The sequence below is a fragment of the Ochotona curzoniae genome, unplaced genomic scaffold (assembly GCF_017591425.1).
Source record: "Ochotona curzoniae isolate NIBS_2020 unplaced genomic scaffold, NIBS_Ocur_1.0 scaffold_2453, whole genome shotgun sequence".
NCBI lineage: Eukaryota > Metazoa > Chordata > Mammalia > Lagomorpha > Ochotonidae > Ochotona > Ochotona curzoniae.
Window position 1 is genome coordinate 6,903,533 of NW_024467094.1, and position 17,192 is coordinate 6,920,724.

Consider the following 17,192-nt stretch of genomic DNA (forward strand, 5'->3'; position numbering starts at 1 on the left):
GGCACTGTTTGGTGTTCCAGCCAGCAGCATTTGGGGGTTCTAGTTTTCACACCTCCTTGTCAGCACTTGGTCTTATCTGCCTGTTCATTGTAGGTGCCCCAGAGGTGTGGAATGTGGTCCCTTTTAAAACTTAATATTCATTTTGAAAATATGAGTAAGTAGTAAAGTCAGTTTTAAAATTAAGATTACAACCCAAAAGACATATACCTTAAATGTATTTGCCTGTAACCTTTTTGTGTTAAATTACAGCAAACATCTTGTGTGGCTTTAGCTGCCTAGCCATCTGCAAGTACGGTTTCCGTGCTGTTTGTGCGTGATGGGTCACCTGTGACTTTTAGCCAACACCAACACTGGACAATAGAGTCATACACACGTGCACACAAGAGGAAAGAAAAGAACCGATGATTAACTATGTAAAGATTGCCAAAATATAATTTAAAAAAATGTAAAGTAAAAAAACAAAAACAATGAAAAGTGGACCCAAAGAATCCTTATGGGCATGTCCAGGGAATATTAAAATAATGATTGGCATTGCTTGCTCTACCTGCAAGCTAGAAAAACAATCTAAACCAAGACTGTGGAGGCCAATTTATTATGATTTCCCAGACATCGAGAAGTTTTGAAGAGTGTTAAGGAGAATGCGTTCTGATACCTTGCTCTAACATAGGTGTTCATGTGGAGGTGTGGCCCAGCTTCTCACAAGTGTCTGTGGGTTTCTGACACAGTCTCAACCAAGGCATTTAGAAAGCTGATCTGACGTGAATGGTCGGCTCACTGGCAGCCGTGCTGGTGACCCCAGAGGCAGGGCACTCTAGGCCACCCCGGGGCAGAGCTGACAGTGTTCCGTGAGGACGCTTGGGACGAGTTCAGGATGTCATGTTTGAGAATGCCAACAGTGTGTAATGTTCTAGAAAGACTGACACCACAGATAGCCTTGAAGTTGGTGAAGGGGAACATTGCCCAAGGAGGGAACGCTCTAACACCAGCAAAGCAGAGTGGTCCTGTGTAGCAGAAGTCAGGTCAGGGTTCTCCACAGGACCGGTCCCCGGCTGCCCCTGTTGAGCACAATTTCATTTCAGTGTTGTTTTTAACGACTTTTTGTTTGAAAGACAGAGAGAGGGAGAGAAAGGTCCCATCAACTGGTTTGCTAAGTGCCATACCAGCCAGGCTGGGCCAGGTAAAAGTCAGGAGCCAGAAGCCCAGCCTGAGTCTCCCACGTGGGTGGCAGGGACCCACAGTACTTGAGCCATCCCCTGCTATCTCCTGTGGTGTGCATTATCAGGGATCAGGAGAGGAATCGAGCCACACACCCAGACACCCTGATTTGGGGTATAGGTGTCCTGGTGGTGGCTCAAGTACTAAGACAGGTACCCACTAATAAACATGATTTTAGGTTGCAGGTAAGCCCTGTGGAAGTCTGGGCTACCCAGACATGTGCTGTGAAGCCCATCCCCTGATGTGTGACATGCCCAGCCTCTCAGAGGAGCAGTGGGACCCAGGGCAGGGCACAACGCTGCACGGGATGCATGTTTGGCCTTTGTGTGGAGATGTGGTGGTGGTCAAATGCATCACATGGCAAATGGCTGCCTTTAACATTCTTCTGTGGCGTTCTTCATAGTCATCTTTGTTTAGCTTAGAGAATCCCATTTACTAAAGAATCATCTTATTCTGCTTGGGGAATCAGATTTGTTCTTGTTTTCTTTAGGTCTAGAGTACTGTGGGTCTTTTAAAATATAGGGGTAGGATTTGGGTTTGGAAAAAGATTTATTTGAGTCATAAAATGTAGTTCTGAAATTACATTCCAGAAACAGTACCCGTTTCTAGGGCTTTCTGTGGCCAGAAAAGGCATTAGGCATGCTCCTGCAACTTTGTTACTACTCTAGGATTAAAGCACATCTGAGTCGACTCCTGCTGCTGAGCTCCGTTTTATAGCCTTAATTGTGGAAGAATAAAGACGCCACCTCTGCTGCTAGCACACACCACAGCAGGTGCTCTCCACTTAGCCTTCTGACCCCAAGCCCATCAGCAGCCTTACCATCTTCCTTGTCCTCTGAAAGAGGAGGTGGTGGTGCTCCCCTATCTGCCTCTCTGAGATTTATGCGAAAACCCCTTGGGAACATAGAACATCCTCTGCAAATAGAGTGGTCATTTATTTATTTATTTTTCTTTCTTTCTTATTTTTTTATTGATTACATTGCATTCTGTGACACTGTCTCATAGGCTCTGGGATTCCCCCAGCTCCTCCCCATACCCTTCCCCCCATGCTGGATTCCTCCACCTTGTTGCACTATTACAGTTCCAGTTAAGATTCTTGCACTGCAAGTATAGAGTCCAGCATCTTATTATCCAGATAAATTCAACGGTTTCTTGGGGAGACCATAGAGTGGTCATTTAAAGGCTAGCTGCTGTCAGTCTTCCAAACACAGGAGAAAAAATGTCCCCAGTATATTAGTATTATTTTGATTTATTATTTTTTATTGGAAAAGCAGAATTAGAGAAGGAGAGACAGGGGAAGATCTTCCATCCATTGGTTCACTCCTGAAGTAACCACAGTGTCTAGAGCTGAGCCAATCCAAAGCCAGGAGCCTGGAGCCTGTTCTGGGTCTCCCATGTGGGTGCAGAGTCCCAAAGCTTTGGGCCAACCTCTACTGCTCCCCAAGACGACAAGCAGGGGGCTGGATGACAAGTAGAGCAGCCAGAACATAAACTGGCGCCCATATGGAATCCCAGCGCTTGTAAAGCAAGGATTTAGCCACTGAGCCATCATGCTGGGCCTAGTATGTTCCTAACTGAAGTTGTTCAGTTGAATTTCATTTCATAAAACCCAGTTTATTTTATTTTCAAAGTTCTCTGCCTAATTTATTTCTTTAAAAATTTAAAAAATGTTTTCATTTTTATTTGGAAGGCAGAGAGGCAGAGATCTTTCTTCCATGCTCTGGTCCACTCTCCAGATATTCCCAGTAGCCAAGCCAAACATGCACCACAGCCGACATCTCCCACCTGAGTGGCTTGTTCCCAAGGACTTGCCCCATCATCTGTGAATTAGCAGGAAACTGGATTAGAAATAAACTTGCCAGACCAGGCACCCTGAAGTGGGATGCTAACACCCCGTCGTAACCACTCCACCATGCAACTGCCTTAAACTCTGCCCACATCTAGTGCCCTTTGCCTAAGTTTATCTTCTCTGCTCAATATGACCTTTTCTGTTCCTTGTGATCCCTTTAGAGATGGAAATTTTTTCTTTAGCAGAGCTTACGTTCATAGCCAAGAGTAAGAAGCCAGCACAGGTTGCTGGGTGACAAAGCAGCAGAGTTTTAAAAAAAAAAAAAACTATCAAGAAAGGTGGGTGGTCATTTGGGTTTTTCTGTTTTGTTTGTTTTTGTTTTTTTCTCCCTTTGGACTAGAATGAAGACATTGGATTAACATGTATCTGTCTTTGTGTGTGTGTGTATGTGTTTAATTTTTTTTTCCAGGGAGAACTTGAACGGCAGCTTTTGCAAGCAAATCCAATTCTGGAATCATTTGGAAATGCGAAGACTGTGAAAAATGATAACTCATCTCGTTTTGTAAGTTGGAAACATCGGAACCTTTTAATTTCTCAAATTTCTAGTTAAATGTCTACTATGATGAAGCAAATCAAGTACTTTTCTCCTTAGATTTAAAAATAGTATTGTGCTGTGGAAATATGATTATATCACATGTAATTTGAAGTTTTCTAGTAGCTACATGTTTGGGGGGAAAAAAAAACATGCAGAAGTATTTTTAATGATGTTTTGTTGTTTAGACCTGTGTGGATGTGTATATAATATGTGTATACATGATGACATAACCTCACTGAGCCTGCCTCTTTAACTTTGGGGGTGTTGGTGTGGTGTGGGGGTTAGATGCCATGTATGCCGGGTACTTAGCACAGCACTGGGAGTGGAACATGTTCGTCAAGCAGCGTTGTTCTGAGCTGTGAGAACTGTTACTGTGTGTCTCGTGATGTCACTGGACCGGAGACTCATTTGTCATCACCACCGCATACATTCCTGGCAGCTCCCCTCTCAACCCATGTTCCCCAATAGTCATTGCTTCATTAGGCCTCACCCGGCCTTGTAGCCACGAGGTCCTGTAATACTTTCTGGCATCAGGTTTCCTGTCATTTCAGTCTGATGATTCCCCTGTGGGCAACATTCAGGGCACTGCTGCCCTTTCAGCGTTCCTTTTGAAACTGGGATCAGGAAATACAGGCAGGGTCTATGTGTGAGCTCTCTGTGGTGACAGGCAGAGGAGGGAGCAAGGTCAGCCTACCATGGGGCTCACACAGCAGCTGTCCAGTCTCCAGCCTTCTTTGAAGCTTGAAAAGAGCCAGAATTGGGGCAGGGCTGGTTCCTCGGCATCCCTTTTCCCTCGCTGGTAACGGGTGGCTGCCTGCACCTCCTGTCTATCCATGGTCTTCCCTCTGTGCTTGTCTGTCTCAGGTTCTTTGTCCTAAAGACACCATTCATAGGGGTTGAGGCTGCCATGAGGATGCCCCACTGAAAGCTTCTCCAACTATGGCCCCGTGCTGACGTCCCCAGCGAGAGTGGGACATGGTATGCAGTTGGCCCTGTCACCTGCTCAGAGCAGAGTCCTCCAACGGCACCCGAGAACCAGGGGTCTGTGTGTGTGGCAACCAAGTGAGATGGAACTGAAGGCTCACATGAGCCATGATTTAGTGACCGAGTTGAGCTATTTGTGTGCAAGGTGCAGTTGATGACCGGCATCCCTGTCAGGAGGAAGTGTGCCCATGATGCTTGGGTTCATAAAGGCTGGGGCAGACTGAGGCCTCCCTCCACACATGCCTCAGCAGACTTTTGGTCTGTTTCACTGGCCCACGCCCCGGTACAACCTTGTGTCCTGCCACTAAACAGCCCTGTGTTGAGTGGCTGTGTGTTGGCCAGGAGGCAGCAGTGTGCCCAGCTTTGGTGTGTGATTCCCCATGGAGATGCCCAAGGATGTCTTTGCGGAAAATCCTTTCTCCTACCGCATGAATTATGCTGTCAGCTTGTTCTGCTCCTCCCTACCCTTCACCCAGACCATACTTCAGAATTCAGGAGAGCCACTGTCAAGCCTCTTGTCTGAAGTTTGCCCAGACAAGAGGAGTCACTGCTGAAGCTGTTGCTGTGTTCTTTGGTGAATGGTGGAATGATTCTGTTACTCCCTACTAGGGCTTTATCTGCCTGCCAATGTGTTTTCACTTGTTATTCTATGTGTCAGGGCTGTTGAAGTTCTGGAATAGTTGTCTATTGCCAGGTAACCAATGACCCTGAAGTCTAGTGCTTGAAACCTTTATTTAGTCGCCTTTTCTGCACAGCAGGAATTGAGTAGCTGCCCAGCTCAGAGTGTCTGGCTTGGGGTCTCTCTGAGCCTGCCATTGGGCTGCTGGCCGGAGCTGCAGGCTGGTGGGGGCTGGAGGGCTTCCTCCAAGCATACTCAGAGACTTCCTGGGAAAGACCCGTTCTCTTGGCTATTCTTCCCAACTGCTTGGGTTGTTTGAGTAGCCTTGTGACAGACATGGCAGCCGCCTTTCCCCAGAGTGAGTGACCCAAGCATGAAGCCACACAGTCTGTGACTCTGCCCTGGAAGTCACTTGCCATCTCCCTTTTGTGTTCTGTTGCAAGTTGGCCTCTGTGAATCTTCCAAGGGACCTCAGGTCATCATTAGCCACGGTGGAGTTTTAATCCACCATTGCTCTTGATTAATTGGGTCTAGATGTTGGGAACTGCCTATAGGATGTTGAAGTATCAGGAGACATTTTTGTTTGTAAGCTTGGGAGCTGGGTGGGGGATGCTGTGTGAGCTCTGAAGGACTGAGGCCAGGGGTGCTGGTGAAGGTCCTGACACACGTAGGAGACTCCCCACGACAGTCATCCCATCCAGAATGCCAGTTAGGCCAGGGAATCACTTTCTGAAATTTACTGACAAAGTAATATATGAATTTCCACAGTGCTTGTCATGGACAACTCCTCTTCCCTAAGTCAAAATCAATAATTCTGGCAGGATCCTGTTTTGCATTCTGCTGGTAGGAAGAGTGTCTTAGAATGTTTCCTAGCCACCTGGAAGCATCTCAGGAAAGTTGCAAGAGGCAGCTGTCAAATCTGACCCAGTTTCAGCAGATACCACCTTCCACAGCGCTTATAGTACTAGGTAGCAACCTCTAAGAGGGCTCAGGTTACTGTCAACTGATCTTTTTGTATAGGAAAGAGCTTTAAAAATATTATATTACGTTATGTTATATTATATTATATTATATTATATTATATTATATTATATTATATTATATTATATTATATTGTATTATTTGCAAAGCAGATTTAGAGAGAGATCTTCCATCCACCGGTTTATTCCCCATCAGTGACATCAACCAGGGCTGGGCCAAGCCAGAAGCTGGGAGCCTGGAATTCCATGTAGGTTTTCCACATGGGTGGCAGGGATCTAAGCACTTGGGCCATATCCTGCTGCTTTCCCAGGTACATTACCAGGGAGCTGGATCAGAAGTGGAGTAACCGGGACTCAAACTGGCACCAGTATGTGATGTCGGCGCCCTCTTCTTAGCCAAGCTCCTGGCCCTGCAAGGCTCTGCTTGGCTTTATCTTCCTCTGTTATCAAGGCTGAAGCATGAGGTACAAATGAACTCTGAGAAAGGATTGCATGAGCAGTTGTAGGAATAGGAGTGCTGGGTAAGAGGGACAAGGAGGTGGCTGCAGGAAAGGCCAGGCCTTGGGCTGAGATTGGTGTCAGATGCTCAGAGTAAGATGGAGAAGTGATCTGTGTGTACGGTGAACTTTTTCATAGTCATTATTTACAGACCACAGGTTTGCAGGGCAAATATTTGAAGCTCTAAACTCCATCAGCTTTAGAGTCCATTTGGTTCCAGTGCTTTGATCTGATGGAGACGACTAATTTCCTGGAGAGTATTGTTTCTTTCAAAGATCCTAGCATGTGGTTTAAATCAAAAGGGATTCTTTAGGAGAGCATTACCCTTATGAAAATAATCGTTCACAGTTCGTCCAGTTCTGTTTATGGAGAAGAAAAATGCATTCCAGATGGAGGCGATTTATGTAAAATGGATCTCATAATGAAACTTTGAAAGCAGGGACTTCAGTTACAAAAGTGATCTTCTCAATCAGCAGATACCTCTTCCTTCTAGTTTCCGTAAGAATTGCCTTTTGGATTTGCAGAGATCCTCTTTTTCATCTTCTCAAAGGGACCTAAGCTCATTTCGTGCTCTGCATCTGTAGGGTATGTTCTAGAAGCTACATCACAGCTAGGAAAGGCTCTGGTTCAGCCTCCTTGCAAACTAGCTACCTGTTTGCATTGAAAGACGTTGGAAGCCTGCACCCTCATGCCTGCTTGTTAGCAGGCGAACACTAAAGAAACTGTAATGTCACTTAAAAGCAACCCGTCCCTGTTGGTTGAAGTGCTCTGACCACAGTCTTCCCTGACGATGGAGCCAAGATTGGTGGTGTCACACAGAACACACGCTGCCCCGCCTGCTCCAGCCATGCAACCCTGCAGCGTCGGGTCTCTGGCAGCATTCCCATGCGTCCAGCCCTGGGGCTCCCTGGAGTCCAATTGTTCATCTCAAGGCATTCAGGGCCTGTGGATTTCTAATCGACCCACATCTTTTTAATACCATTTATGGCAACTCCAGTAATTTCCACTATGCATCATTCTAAGTAACCAGGCCATTTAGCTCACATGAAAACTCATTTTACTAATAAGGGAGCTTCTGGTGTCATTTGGAGATTAAGAGAGCTGAAGCATTTACAATAGCCATCTGGCCTTTGGATTAAATGCTAGCTAATTACTCCAAGGCTGGGTTTTCTCATTCTGGGCAAATGACTGTCTCCAGGGTGGAGATTAAAGCAGGCTAACGTGCACACTGTCTGTCTCTGTCAGGGCTAAGGTGTGTGAAGGTAAACCAAAGCTTCTTTAACATATTAGGAAGAGGGAAGAGATTCACAGAACATGAAACAAGCCCATTTCGCCCCGTGTTGATTTGCTGATGACAGTCTAGGTTTGATGACTGTAGATGTAACCGCCCCAGATCAAGTTCAGAAAATTATACTGTTTCAGAAAAATGAAATCTTAGAGCCCAAGTAAGATGATTTTCATCTTGTTTTGAGAGAGCATGCAAAAGCAAGCAAGAGCATAAAAAGGGGGAGAGAGTGAGATCTTCCGCTGGTTCATTCCCCAAATGGCCACAAGAGCTAGGTCTAGGCCAGTCTGAATCCAGGAACTCCATGTGGCTCTCCTAAGTTGATGGCAAGCACGCAGACACTCAGGCCATCTTTCACTGCCTTCCCAAGTGCGTTGACAGGGAGCTGGGTGGCACTCCAAAGTAGGGTATTGATGTTGCAAGCATCAGCTTAACCTGCTGCCCTATAATATGCCCCCTCCCATTTCCTTCATGCTGTCAAAATATCAAATATCTAAGGTGTGCTCTTATACCTATTGGGTGAAATTCCTCACTATATCATAAGAATTATCATTGCCTATGCGATACTTCTGATTTGTAATCTCAATTCTCGGATTGATGCACAGCAAGTATGTGACCTCAAACTGTTAACCACATTTGATATACAGTGTCCTTGTCATAATTTTAGTTGTTTCCCGTTTTCATGTTTGTGAGTGACATTGTGGTTGAATAGTACCAGTGCCATAGTCTGATGTTTCTGGAAATCAAATACGGAGTGGGCATTTTCAGCCCCACATTTTTCACATATGTTCAAAAGCTAGAGGACAATACACCTTCTTGTTGTTTTCCAGTGTTTTCTAGATTCGTATCTCTGAAAGAATATCTTTCTAGATTCGTATCTCTGCATGTATTACCCTCTGTATTTTCCATCCTGCCCTCCCTGCAGTCATCTGTGCTCATGGGGCGACTGTCCAGCACTGGGCTGTGGCATGTAGCCTGCCGTGCACTCCTGCCAGCACGTCCCACAGTAAACCCCAGTGTTTAAACCCCAGGACACTGAGTAAAGTATCTCCCCTGGGCATGACATGTCAACATGTTGTCCAAGTGCTTAGCTTTATCTTGTGAAATATCTGGGCACAGAAGAAGCCACTTTCAAGGGTTCATAGTTTTCAAATTCATGAGGTTTTGGTTTCATTCAAATATTTTCCAAACAATCCATTCTAGAACTTTGGCCCATAACCAAGGTTATCAGTTAAACAGGCTATTGTTAGAGATGCTGGTCTCCAGTGGAATGTGAAGAGAGGAAGTGGGGGGATGTCAGCCTGGACATGCTTTCCCTCCTCCCACCCTATTCCCCCTTGTAGCCGTGCCCTTTTCTCAGGGTGTCCTGCTTGCTGACTCTCTTCCTGGCCTCTTTCATGTAACCAAGAGATGGCTGTGGCTCCAGTGGCTAGAACAAGGATGAACCCCAGCTGCGCAAGGGACAGCTGGCTGGAAACCCACCAGGGAGGCAGAATGTGTGTGTGTTGGTGACTCGGATTATTTATTCCCGTAAGTGACCCCATGTCTACAACATTTGGGGATGTTAGTGAACCGTTGGTTTGTACAGAAGACCAGAACCTTCCTTTGATTCTGTTTCACCTTTGACTCTTGACTTCTTTATCATTGTGATCTCCCATAAAAGTGGGAGGGAAGGGAGGGTTACTAAACAAGAAAGGTTTAACTCTCCACATTGCTGGAATTCTAAGTTTTCTGTACATTAACTTTATCTTCCTGCTCACATGAAGGGAATTTTTTATTTGATAATTTTAAACTTCTAATTTAACTGAAGTGGGAAAGAAAAAGGAATAGGAACAGGGAGTTGAAGCTGAAAGACCCTGTTGATATGTACATCGTAAAGACTTAGTAGACATGTTGATGAAAGCTCCAGGTTTTTATTACTGGATATAGCAGGTTTTTAAAAGTGAAATATTTTCTTAAGCAAGAATTAGGTGATCCCATATGATTTTGATCAACCTTTTTTGTAGTGTTTAAGTGAGACTTTTGAGAAAGCATTTGTTCCAGCAATTATGTTGGCAGTATATCCTTGCAGCTGTGGAGTAATAATGTTGCCTTTTGACTACTGTCTCTTAAAATAGCAATTTTTAATTAATTCAATGAGGTATTGTCTATATAGTACAGCTGTTTAAAATTTATTAAGAATTTTACCCCTCAGTGTAACATCGGGACTCAATTTTAGTGCTGAGTTTCTTTTTTAAATAGTTCTGGTTATCAGAACTATTATATCTTCATTCTTTCTTAGGTTCTCCCAAGGAACAAAGACAAAATATGCTTAGTTTAAAAATAGAATAAAAGTAATTCCCTTTTGGGATTAGAAGATGAACCCAAAATGTGTTTTGGAGTATTCCTGATTTTACTTTTAATCTTAAAACATTTTACTATCGCATCGTTGTAGGAATTAGGTCATCATTACTCAGCACTTATTCCCAATTATGTTTTTAAAAAACACTAGAAGAATACCAATGTAATTGCCCAGGTGCCTGCTACAATAACTTTTTTTTTTCTTTTTTACAATAACTCTTGCATCATCCTTTAGTTTGCTTATTACATCACCTAAAATAATATTAAAAGGAATGCAAAAAAGTCCTGTTAGATTTCAGTGAATATAAAGAACCGAAAGTTTTTGCTTTGTCCAGAAGAAGTCAGACAGAATTGACCATTGCACAGATGAGAAGACAAATTCAGAGGCAAAGAAGGTCGTGAGCTCAACAGACAAGGGCAGAGTTCATTCTCTAAGCAGAGTCTCAGGTGGATTGCCTGAATCGGCCAATAGCCAGATTCAGGAGTAACACACATTCCTAGGGATGGACAGGAAACGCATTAATATCCAGTTAGTCACTCGGTGGGATGAGCTTCCTTGTTCAGTGTGTTGTATGAGGATTTAGATCATCTGTTTGGCCACGAGGACATAGTGTGACAGTATTTCTTCATTTTGTGTGATGTTTCTGGACCAAAATGTTATCTGGCACATTTCATAAGTGAACAGATGCTGAAGGCAGGTGGGGATGCAGAAGTTACTAGGAGGAAACAAGCTCTGTAACTAGGTAGATACAGATTGGCCATCCTAACTGGTGATTATAAATAAGAATGCTTTACAGCCACGAAGTAAAGTTTTCCTTTCTTCCTCAAACTTGTGAGCTGTCTCACATGGGCAACAAATGAGGGTGTGCTGATAGGAAAGATGGAGGTACCTACAGATGTGTGCGGAGGACTGGCTCTTTATCTGCCCATCTGCCTGTCCATCTGAAAGGCAGAGTGACAGAGACCAAGATGGAGTTTGTCCCCCAGTGCACCCAGGCCACCGTGTGTCCCGCTGACCTCAGGACTGCTGGAGAGCCTCAGAGTGAATCACCAGCCCTCCCTCTGGATTACCATTCAGCTCGGAGCAGCTGGGCTCCAGGGTCAGCTCTGAGGCACTTGGTTCTAGTGGCCCCATTTGCCTGAGCCTTCTCATCCTCCCCTTGCACTCCCTGCTGCCTCTGGACCACGCATGCATGCTCGCATCCCATGTGCTCCACTGGTGGAGCCAGTACAGCCTCAGAGCTCGAAGACTGGGAGGAGGAGTGTGAGGTCATCATCTCTTGATGCCTTCATTATGTTGGGGGCATCAGCATACTAAAATAAGGAGCTAGAATGAGGAACAGAGCCGAGACTCAAACCCAGGCACTGTGATACAGGGTGTGGTAGTCCCAAGTGGCCACTTAACTCCCGTACCAGTTGCCTGCTCTGAATAACGTATCCTGTATGGAGAGTTGCTAGAACGCTCCCCTTGGACACCCGTCCCCGGAAGGCGCCGTTGACTGCAGGCGCCGGCGGAGTGCAGATCATTCTCAGTGAGTTGAGTGGCCTGGGAACCGCCTCCAGGCTGGAAGACATTGCAGGTGCCAAGACTTACGTCATCCGGCCTAATACCGCACGGAGGTCCCAGATGTTCTGTCATCCCCACGTTCAGCCATGTGTCAGACCCAAGTCCAGAATATGTCTGGTTCCTTGCGGTAGGATAATTGCTTCTGTGTGTGGCTATGTAAGAGATGATCGGGTCATCTGCTGCAAAATGCCTTTGCAGCTTCTTGCAGTGGTGCCACCCCCGGTGGGGTGCAGTGGCCCCACAGCAACACCTCCGTGGAACTCGCTTTGGTTACTACTGAAGTCCATGTGTTTCCTGGAATGCAGAGAGGTCTTCGCAAAAGGAAGCAAAAGGTGGATGTCTTGTTGGAGGCGAAGGCAGGCACTTTGCAGTGGTGAGGGAGACCCAAGAGGCAGAGGAGTTCCTGGACATGCTGGAGCATGGGAGCTGGAGCTTGTCGCGGAAACCAGCCCCAGCAGCTAGTCAGTACACACAGGGGCTTTCCCAGGTTCCCCACATATGTTCTCTCCTTACCTTGCCTGAGTTTTTTTTTTTTTTCTTAAGATTTATTTACTTTTTATTAGAAAATAGGATATGCTTAGAGGAGGAGAGACAAAGAGGAAGATCTTCTGTCCATTGATTCACTCCCGAAGTGGCCACAATGGCCGGAGCTAAGCCAATCCGAAGCCAGGAGCTTCTTCTGGGTCTCCCATGCGTGTGCAGGGTCCCAAGGCTTTGGGCCATCCTTTCTGCTTTCCCAGGCCACAAGAAGGGAGCTGGATGGGAAGCAGGACCGCTGGGATTAGAACTGGTGCCCATATGGGATCCCGGCACATGCAAGGCAAGGATTTTAGCTGCTAGGCTACCACGCTGGGCCCCTGAGTTGTGTTTTTAACAATGGGAAATCCAGGCGAATTCTTAATGCTTATGATACTAAGTGAAAGTATTGATGGATTGTTGACTTTAGTAAAATAGTCCCGTTTCCTTTTTCTCCTTTTTAAAAAATCAGTTATGGGGCCCGGCGCGGTGGCGCAAGTGGTTAAAGGTCCTCGCCTTGCACGCCCGGGATCCCATATGGGCGCCGGTTCTAATCCCGCCAGCCCCGCTTCCCTTCCAGCTCCCTGCCTGTGGCCTGGGGAAGCAGTTGAGGACGGCCCAAAGCTTTGGGAACCTGCGCCCGCGTGGGAGACCCGGAAGAGGCTCCTGACTTCGGATCGGCATAGTATCGGCCCGTTGCGCTCACTTGGGGAGTGAATCATCGGACGGAAGATCTTCCTCTCTGTCTCTCCTCTCTGTATATCCGCCTTTCCAATGAAAAAATAATAAAAATAAATCTTTAAAAAAAAATCAGTTATGGAAGTATAATTTACATACAATAAAAAGTAATTTATGAGTTTTGGTAGTGTCGTCCCCAAACAGGCTACTGTGTTCCACTTATGTGCTTATACCCTGAAGAAAGCAGCACGCTGGGAAGGGGAGAAGGGTCCTCAGTAGTGGGTGCCAGAGTGGCAGGCTGACCCGGGAAGGAGCATGTTCGGCTTAATGTTCCTGGACACTTTATGTAGACCAGTTCTCTCCTGCTGTGCCTTACTCTAGACCACAGATGAGTGTTCCTTTTTAAATTCTTTGTATTTTAGTTTTATTTAGTTCAAAAACAAAAGACACAGAAATCTCCCAACTGCTGTTTCCTTCTCAAGTGCCTGTGGCAGCCAGAGGTGGGCCCGGAGCTTAACCCTGGTCTCCCCTGTGGTCTCCCCTGTGGGGAGCAGGAGTCTAAGCCATTACCTGCTGCTTCCCAAGGTGCACATTAGAGGGGAGCTAGGATTTGAACCCAAGGACTCCACTGTGCAGGCATCCCACGCAGCAGCTTAACTGCTGTGCCAAACTCCTGCCCTGATCTGTTTTCTGTTGCTCTGAGTTCCTTTTCTGTGGTGTTTCTGGTAAATGGGTCCAACTCTGTGTGATGGTTTATAGCCAGCTTCTTTGATATAGCACAGCACTTTTCCCTCCCGTGCGTGTATTCCAGTGCATTACTAGTTCCTCCTTCCCTCTCTTCCTATTTGAGAGACACCAACAGAGTTCCCCTCTGCTGATTGACTCCTCAAATGCCCAGAATGAGCAGAGCTGGGCCGAGGCTAGAACCAGGGGCCAGGAACGCCAGCCAGGTCTCCCATAGCCATGGCAGGAACACAAGGACTTGAGCCATCATTGCTGCCTCTTGGGGTCTGCGTTAGTGGGAAGCTGGGAGCAGGAGCCAGGACTTGGGGCTTGCACCCAAGCATTCCAGTGTGGGACTCAGCCATCTTAACCCCCTAAGCTAAGCACTCACTTCTGTTCCCTTTTGTTGTCCAGGAGTATTCCATTGTATGACTAGACCCATGATTTCTAGGTTCATTCAGTATTTGTGGACTTCCAGATTGTTTCCAGTTTGGGGCTAATTGTAAAAAGTGGTTATGTATATTTATATGCTCATCTATGTGGACATAAACTCCTGGGCGGTTTTGTAGAAGTGGGATTGCCGAGTCATCCGGTAACTATTTATGTCTAAGAAACTGGCAAGAAGCTTTAAGGTACCGTGAGGTTTTCCATTCTCAGGCTGTGTGACTTCCAGTTGTTCTGTATCCTCACTGTTCACTCTTAAAATTGTAGACACTCCAGATTCCAGCACCATGGCTCTGTGGTTAAATCCTTGCCTTGCACACACTGGGATCCCATATGGGCGTCGGTTTATATCCCGGCTGCTCCACTTCTCTTCAAATCGCTGCTTGTGACCTGGGAAAGCAGTGAAGGATGACCAAGTCCTTGGGACTCTGCACTCGCTTGGGAGACTTGGTATATGTTCCTAGTTCCTGGCTTTGGATTGGCTAAGCTCTGGCCATTGCAACCATCTTAGAAGAACTTGGAAGAACTTTCCTTGCTGGCTCTTCTCTTTGTACATCTGCCTTTCTAATTTAAAAATTTATATATATACATATATAATTATTTTTTTTTAAAGCTGTAAACACTCTAGTGAAGAAACAGTGGTGTCCAGCTATGGTCATCTTAGTATGAATTAACTGACAATGTTTAAGCATCTTTTCCTCTTGGTATTGACCATACTTAACGAACTATCTAGGGGTCAATGTAATGGCCTAACTGGCTAATCTTCCACCTTCAAGTGCCAGCATCCCATATGGGTACTAGTTCGTATCCCAGCTGATTCACTTCCACCCAGCTCCCTGCTTATGGCCTGGGAAACAGCAAATGATGACCCAAGTCCTTGGGCCCCAGTATGTGTGTGGGGAGATCCATAAGAACCTCCTGGCTCCTGGGTTCAGGCTTCAGATCAGCTCAGCTCCAGCTGTTGGGGCCATTTGGGGAGTGAATCAGCAGAGGGATGATCTTTCTCTGTGTCTCTTTCTGTAAATCTGCCTTTCCAATAAAGATTGGTTTCCAATAAAGGCAGAAACCGGGAGCTTCTTCTGGGTCTCCCACTCAGGTACAGGGTCCCAAGGCAAAGAGCTATCTGTTCAAGACTTTTATCTGTTTTTTAAATTATTTGTCTTAATATGGAACTATACATTTTCTATATGTAGTCATCCACCACATCATGTGTTTTACAACTATTCAAGCCACAAGCTGTGACTTTTCATTTTCTTCATGATGTCTTTTGAAAAACAGAAGCTGAAGTTTTTGATGAAATCCAGTTTAGCAGGCCTGGCGCAATGGCTCAATTGGCTGATCCTCCTCCTGCAAGCACCAGGATCCCATATGGCTGCCAATTTGTGTCCAGGCTGCTCCATTTCTCATCAGGCTCCCTTCTTGTGGCCTGGGAAAGCAGTGGAGTGTGACCCAAAGTCCTACACCCACATGAGAGACCTTGCAGAAGCTCCTGGCTACTGGCTTCAGAGCAGTGTGGCTGCAGCCAATGCAGCCTTTTGGGGAAAGATGAAGGATCTTTCAGTATTTCCTTCTCAGTAAATATGCCTTTCTAATTAAAAAGAAAATCTTTTTCAAAAATTCCATCTTATCATTTTTAATTTTATGGTTCATGCTGTTTTAACTCTACCTAAGATATCTTTATCTAACTTCTGAAAGATTTTCTCCTGTTTGAGAAGTTTTGTGTTCTCAACCCAGCCATTTGGATCTGTAATCTACTTGGAGTTAATTTTTATATATGGTGTGAAACCAGGATATAGAGTCACTTTTTAAAATTCTCCCGTCCCTATTAAGTTACTGTGGCACCTTTGTGGAGATTCAGTTGACCATGTGTGTGCTCTATTTCTAAATTCTGTTGTGTCCAGTTGATTTGTACCTGTATCCTTACGTCTGCAACACAGTTTTCCTGTTAGAGACACAGCTTTCTGAAGCCGAATGGTGTGAGTTGTTCCAGCTCTAGATTCCTCTTGGTGTTACCCTGGCTAGTTGAGTGTTGACCATTTCCCAGTAAATCTGAGAACCAACCTGTGGGTGTCCTCCAAGGCCGCCTGTGGCTCCTGACTCTTCATGTGGTGAATGATGGGGGTGTTCCACTCGGCTCAGGCCTCGAGGACAGCATTCCTGACCAGCACTGATGGCTTCGTTTCACAGAATCTTGACTTTGGTCTCTTAATGTCTCTTAGTAAGAAAGGTGAACTGTGTTTGCCTCAACTTCCTTTCCCTTTCCGTGCTGCCAGCTGAGTGCTCAGTGTGGTGACAACTAGCAGATGGTCAATGTTTTCTCCTTCTCTAAAACAGTTATAGGAGCTAGCTCCTAGACATGCATAAAACTGTTTCATAAGATCACATCATTTTATTTCATTATTTTGAATGTTATTGCCATGCTCAGGTTTCCTTTGACTTGAGTGAATTTCTCATTTCCTGCTAAATTGTTCATATTTTCAAATCTTCTCACTAGAGCTGGATGTAGTAAAGTTTCTGGTCACATTCCGAACAGTCGGGGGGCGTGGTGGGTCTCAGTAATTTTATGAATAGTTTTTCGTTTTATCATGTTGTAGTCCAGGAAGGTAGACTGTCCAATTTGTTCTTTTTAAGTTTATTGATGCTTGTCTTTTTCTTTTTTTTAAATGGAGGCAAAGTGTAAGATCAACTTTTATGGCCAATTCACGGATACTTAACAGGGCATGTTGTCTTAATATTGTATTACACAGTGTTCATACCATCCATATCCTAACTTAGTTTTTTTACCTATTTTCAGGGAAAGTTCATTCGCATCAACTTCGACGTAACTGGCTATATCGTTGGGGCCAACATTGAAACCTGTATCCATTTCCACAGTCCCGTAACCCAAGGAGAAGAACGGTTTCCTCTTCCCCAGCCACTGAGCAGCTCCCTGTGGCGTCACCTCTGTTGTCCTGACGGA

The 17,192-nt window shown here is 45.4% G+C and overlaps 1 protein-coding gene across 3 annotated transcripts in view; it reads left to right on the plus strand.

The window, feature by feature from the left end:
• The window catches only part of MYH10 (myosin heavy chain 10), a 125,798-nt gene that overhangs the window by 54,183 nt on the left and 54,423 nt on the right, over nt 1-17,192 (plus strand). For all 3 annotated transcript variants that reach the window (XM_041001310.1, XM_041001312.1, XM_041001313.1), the window contains 2 exons: nt 3,474-3,566; nt 17,028-17,091. In XM_041001310.1, coding sequence (XP_040857244.1) covers nt 3,474-3,566; nt 17,028-17,091 — 157 coding nt within the window. The remainder of the gene's footprint in view (nt 1-3,473; nt 3,567-17,027; nt 17,092-17,192) is intronic.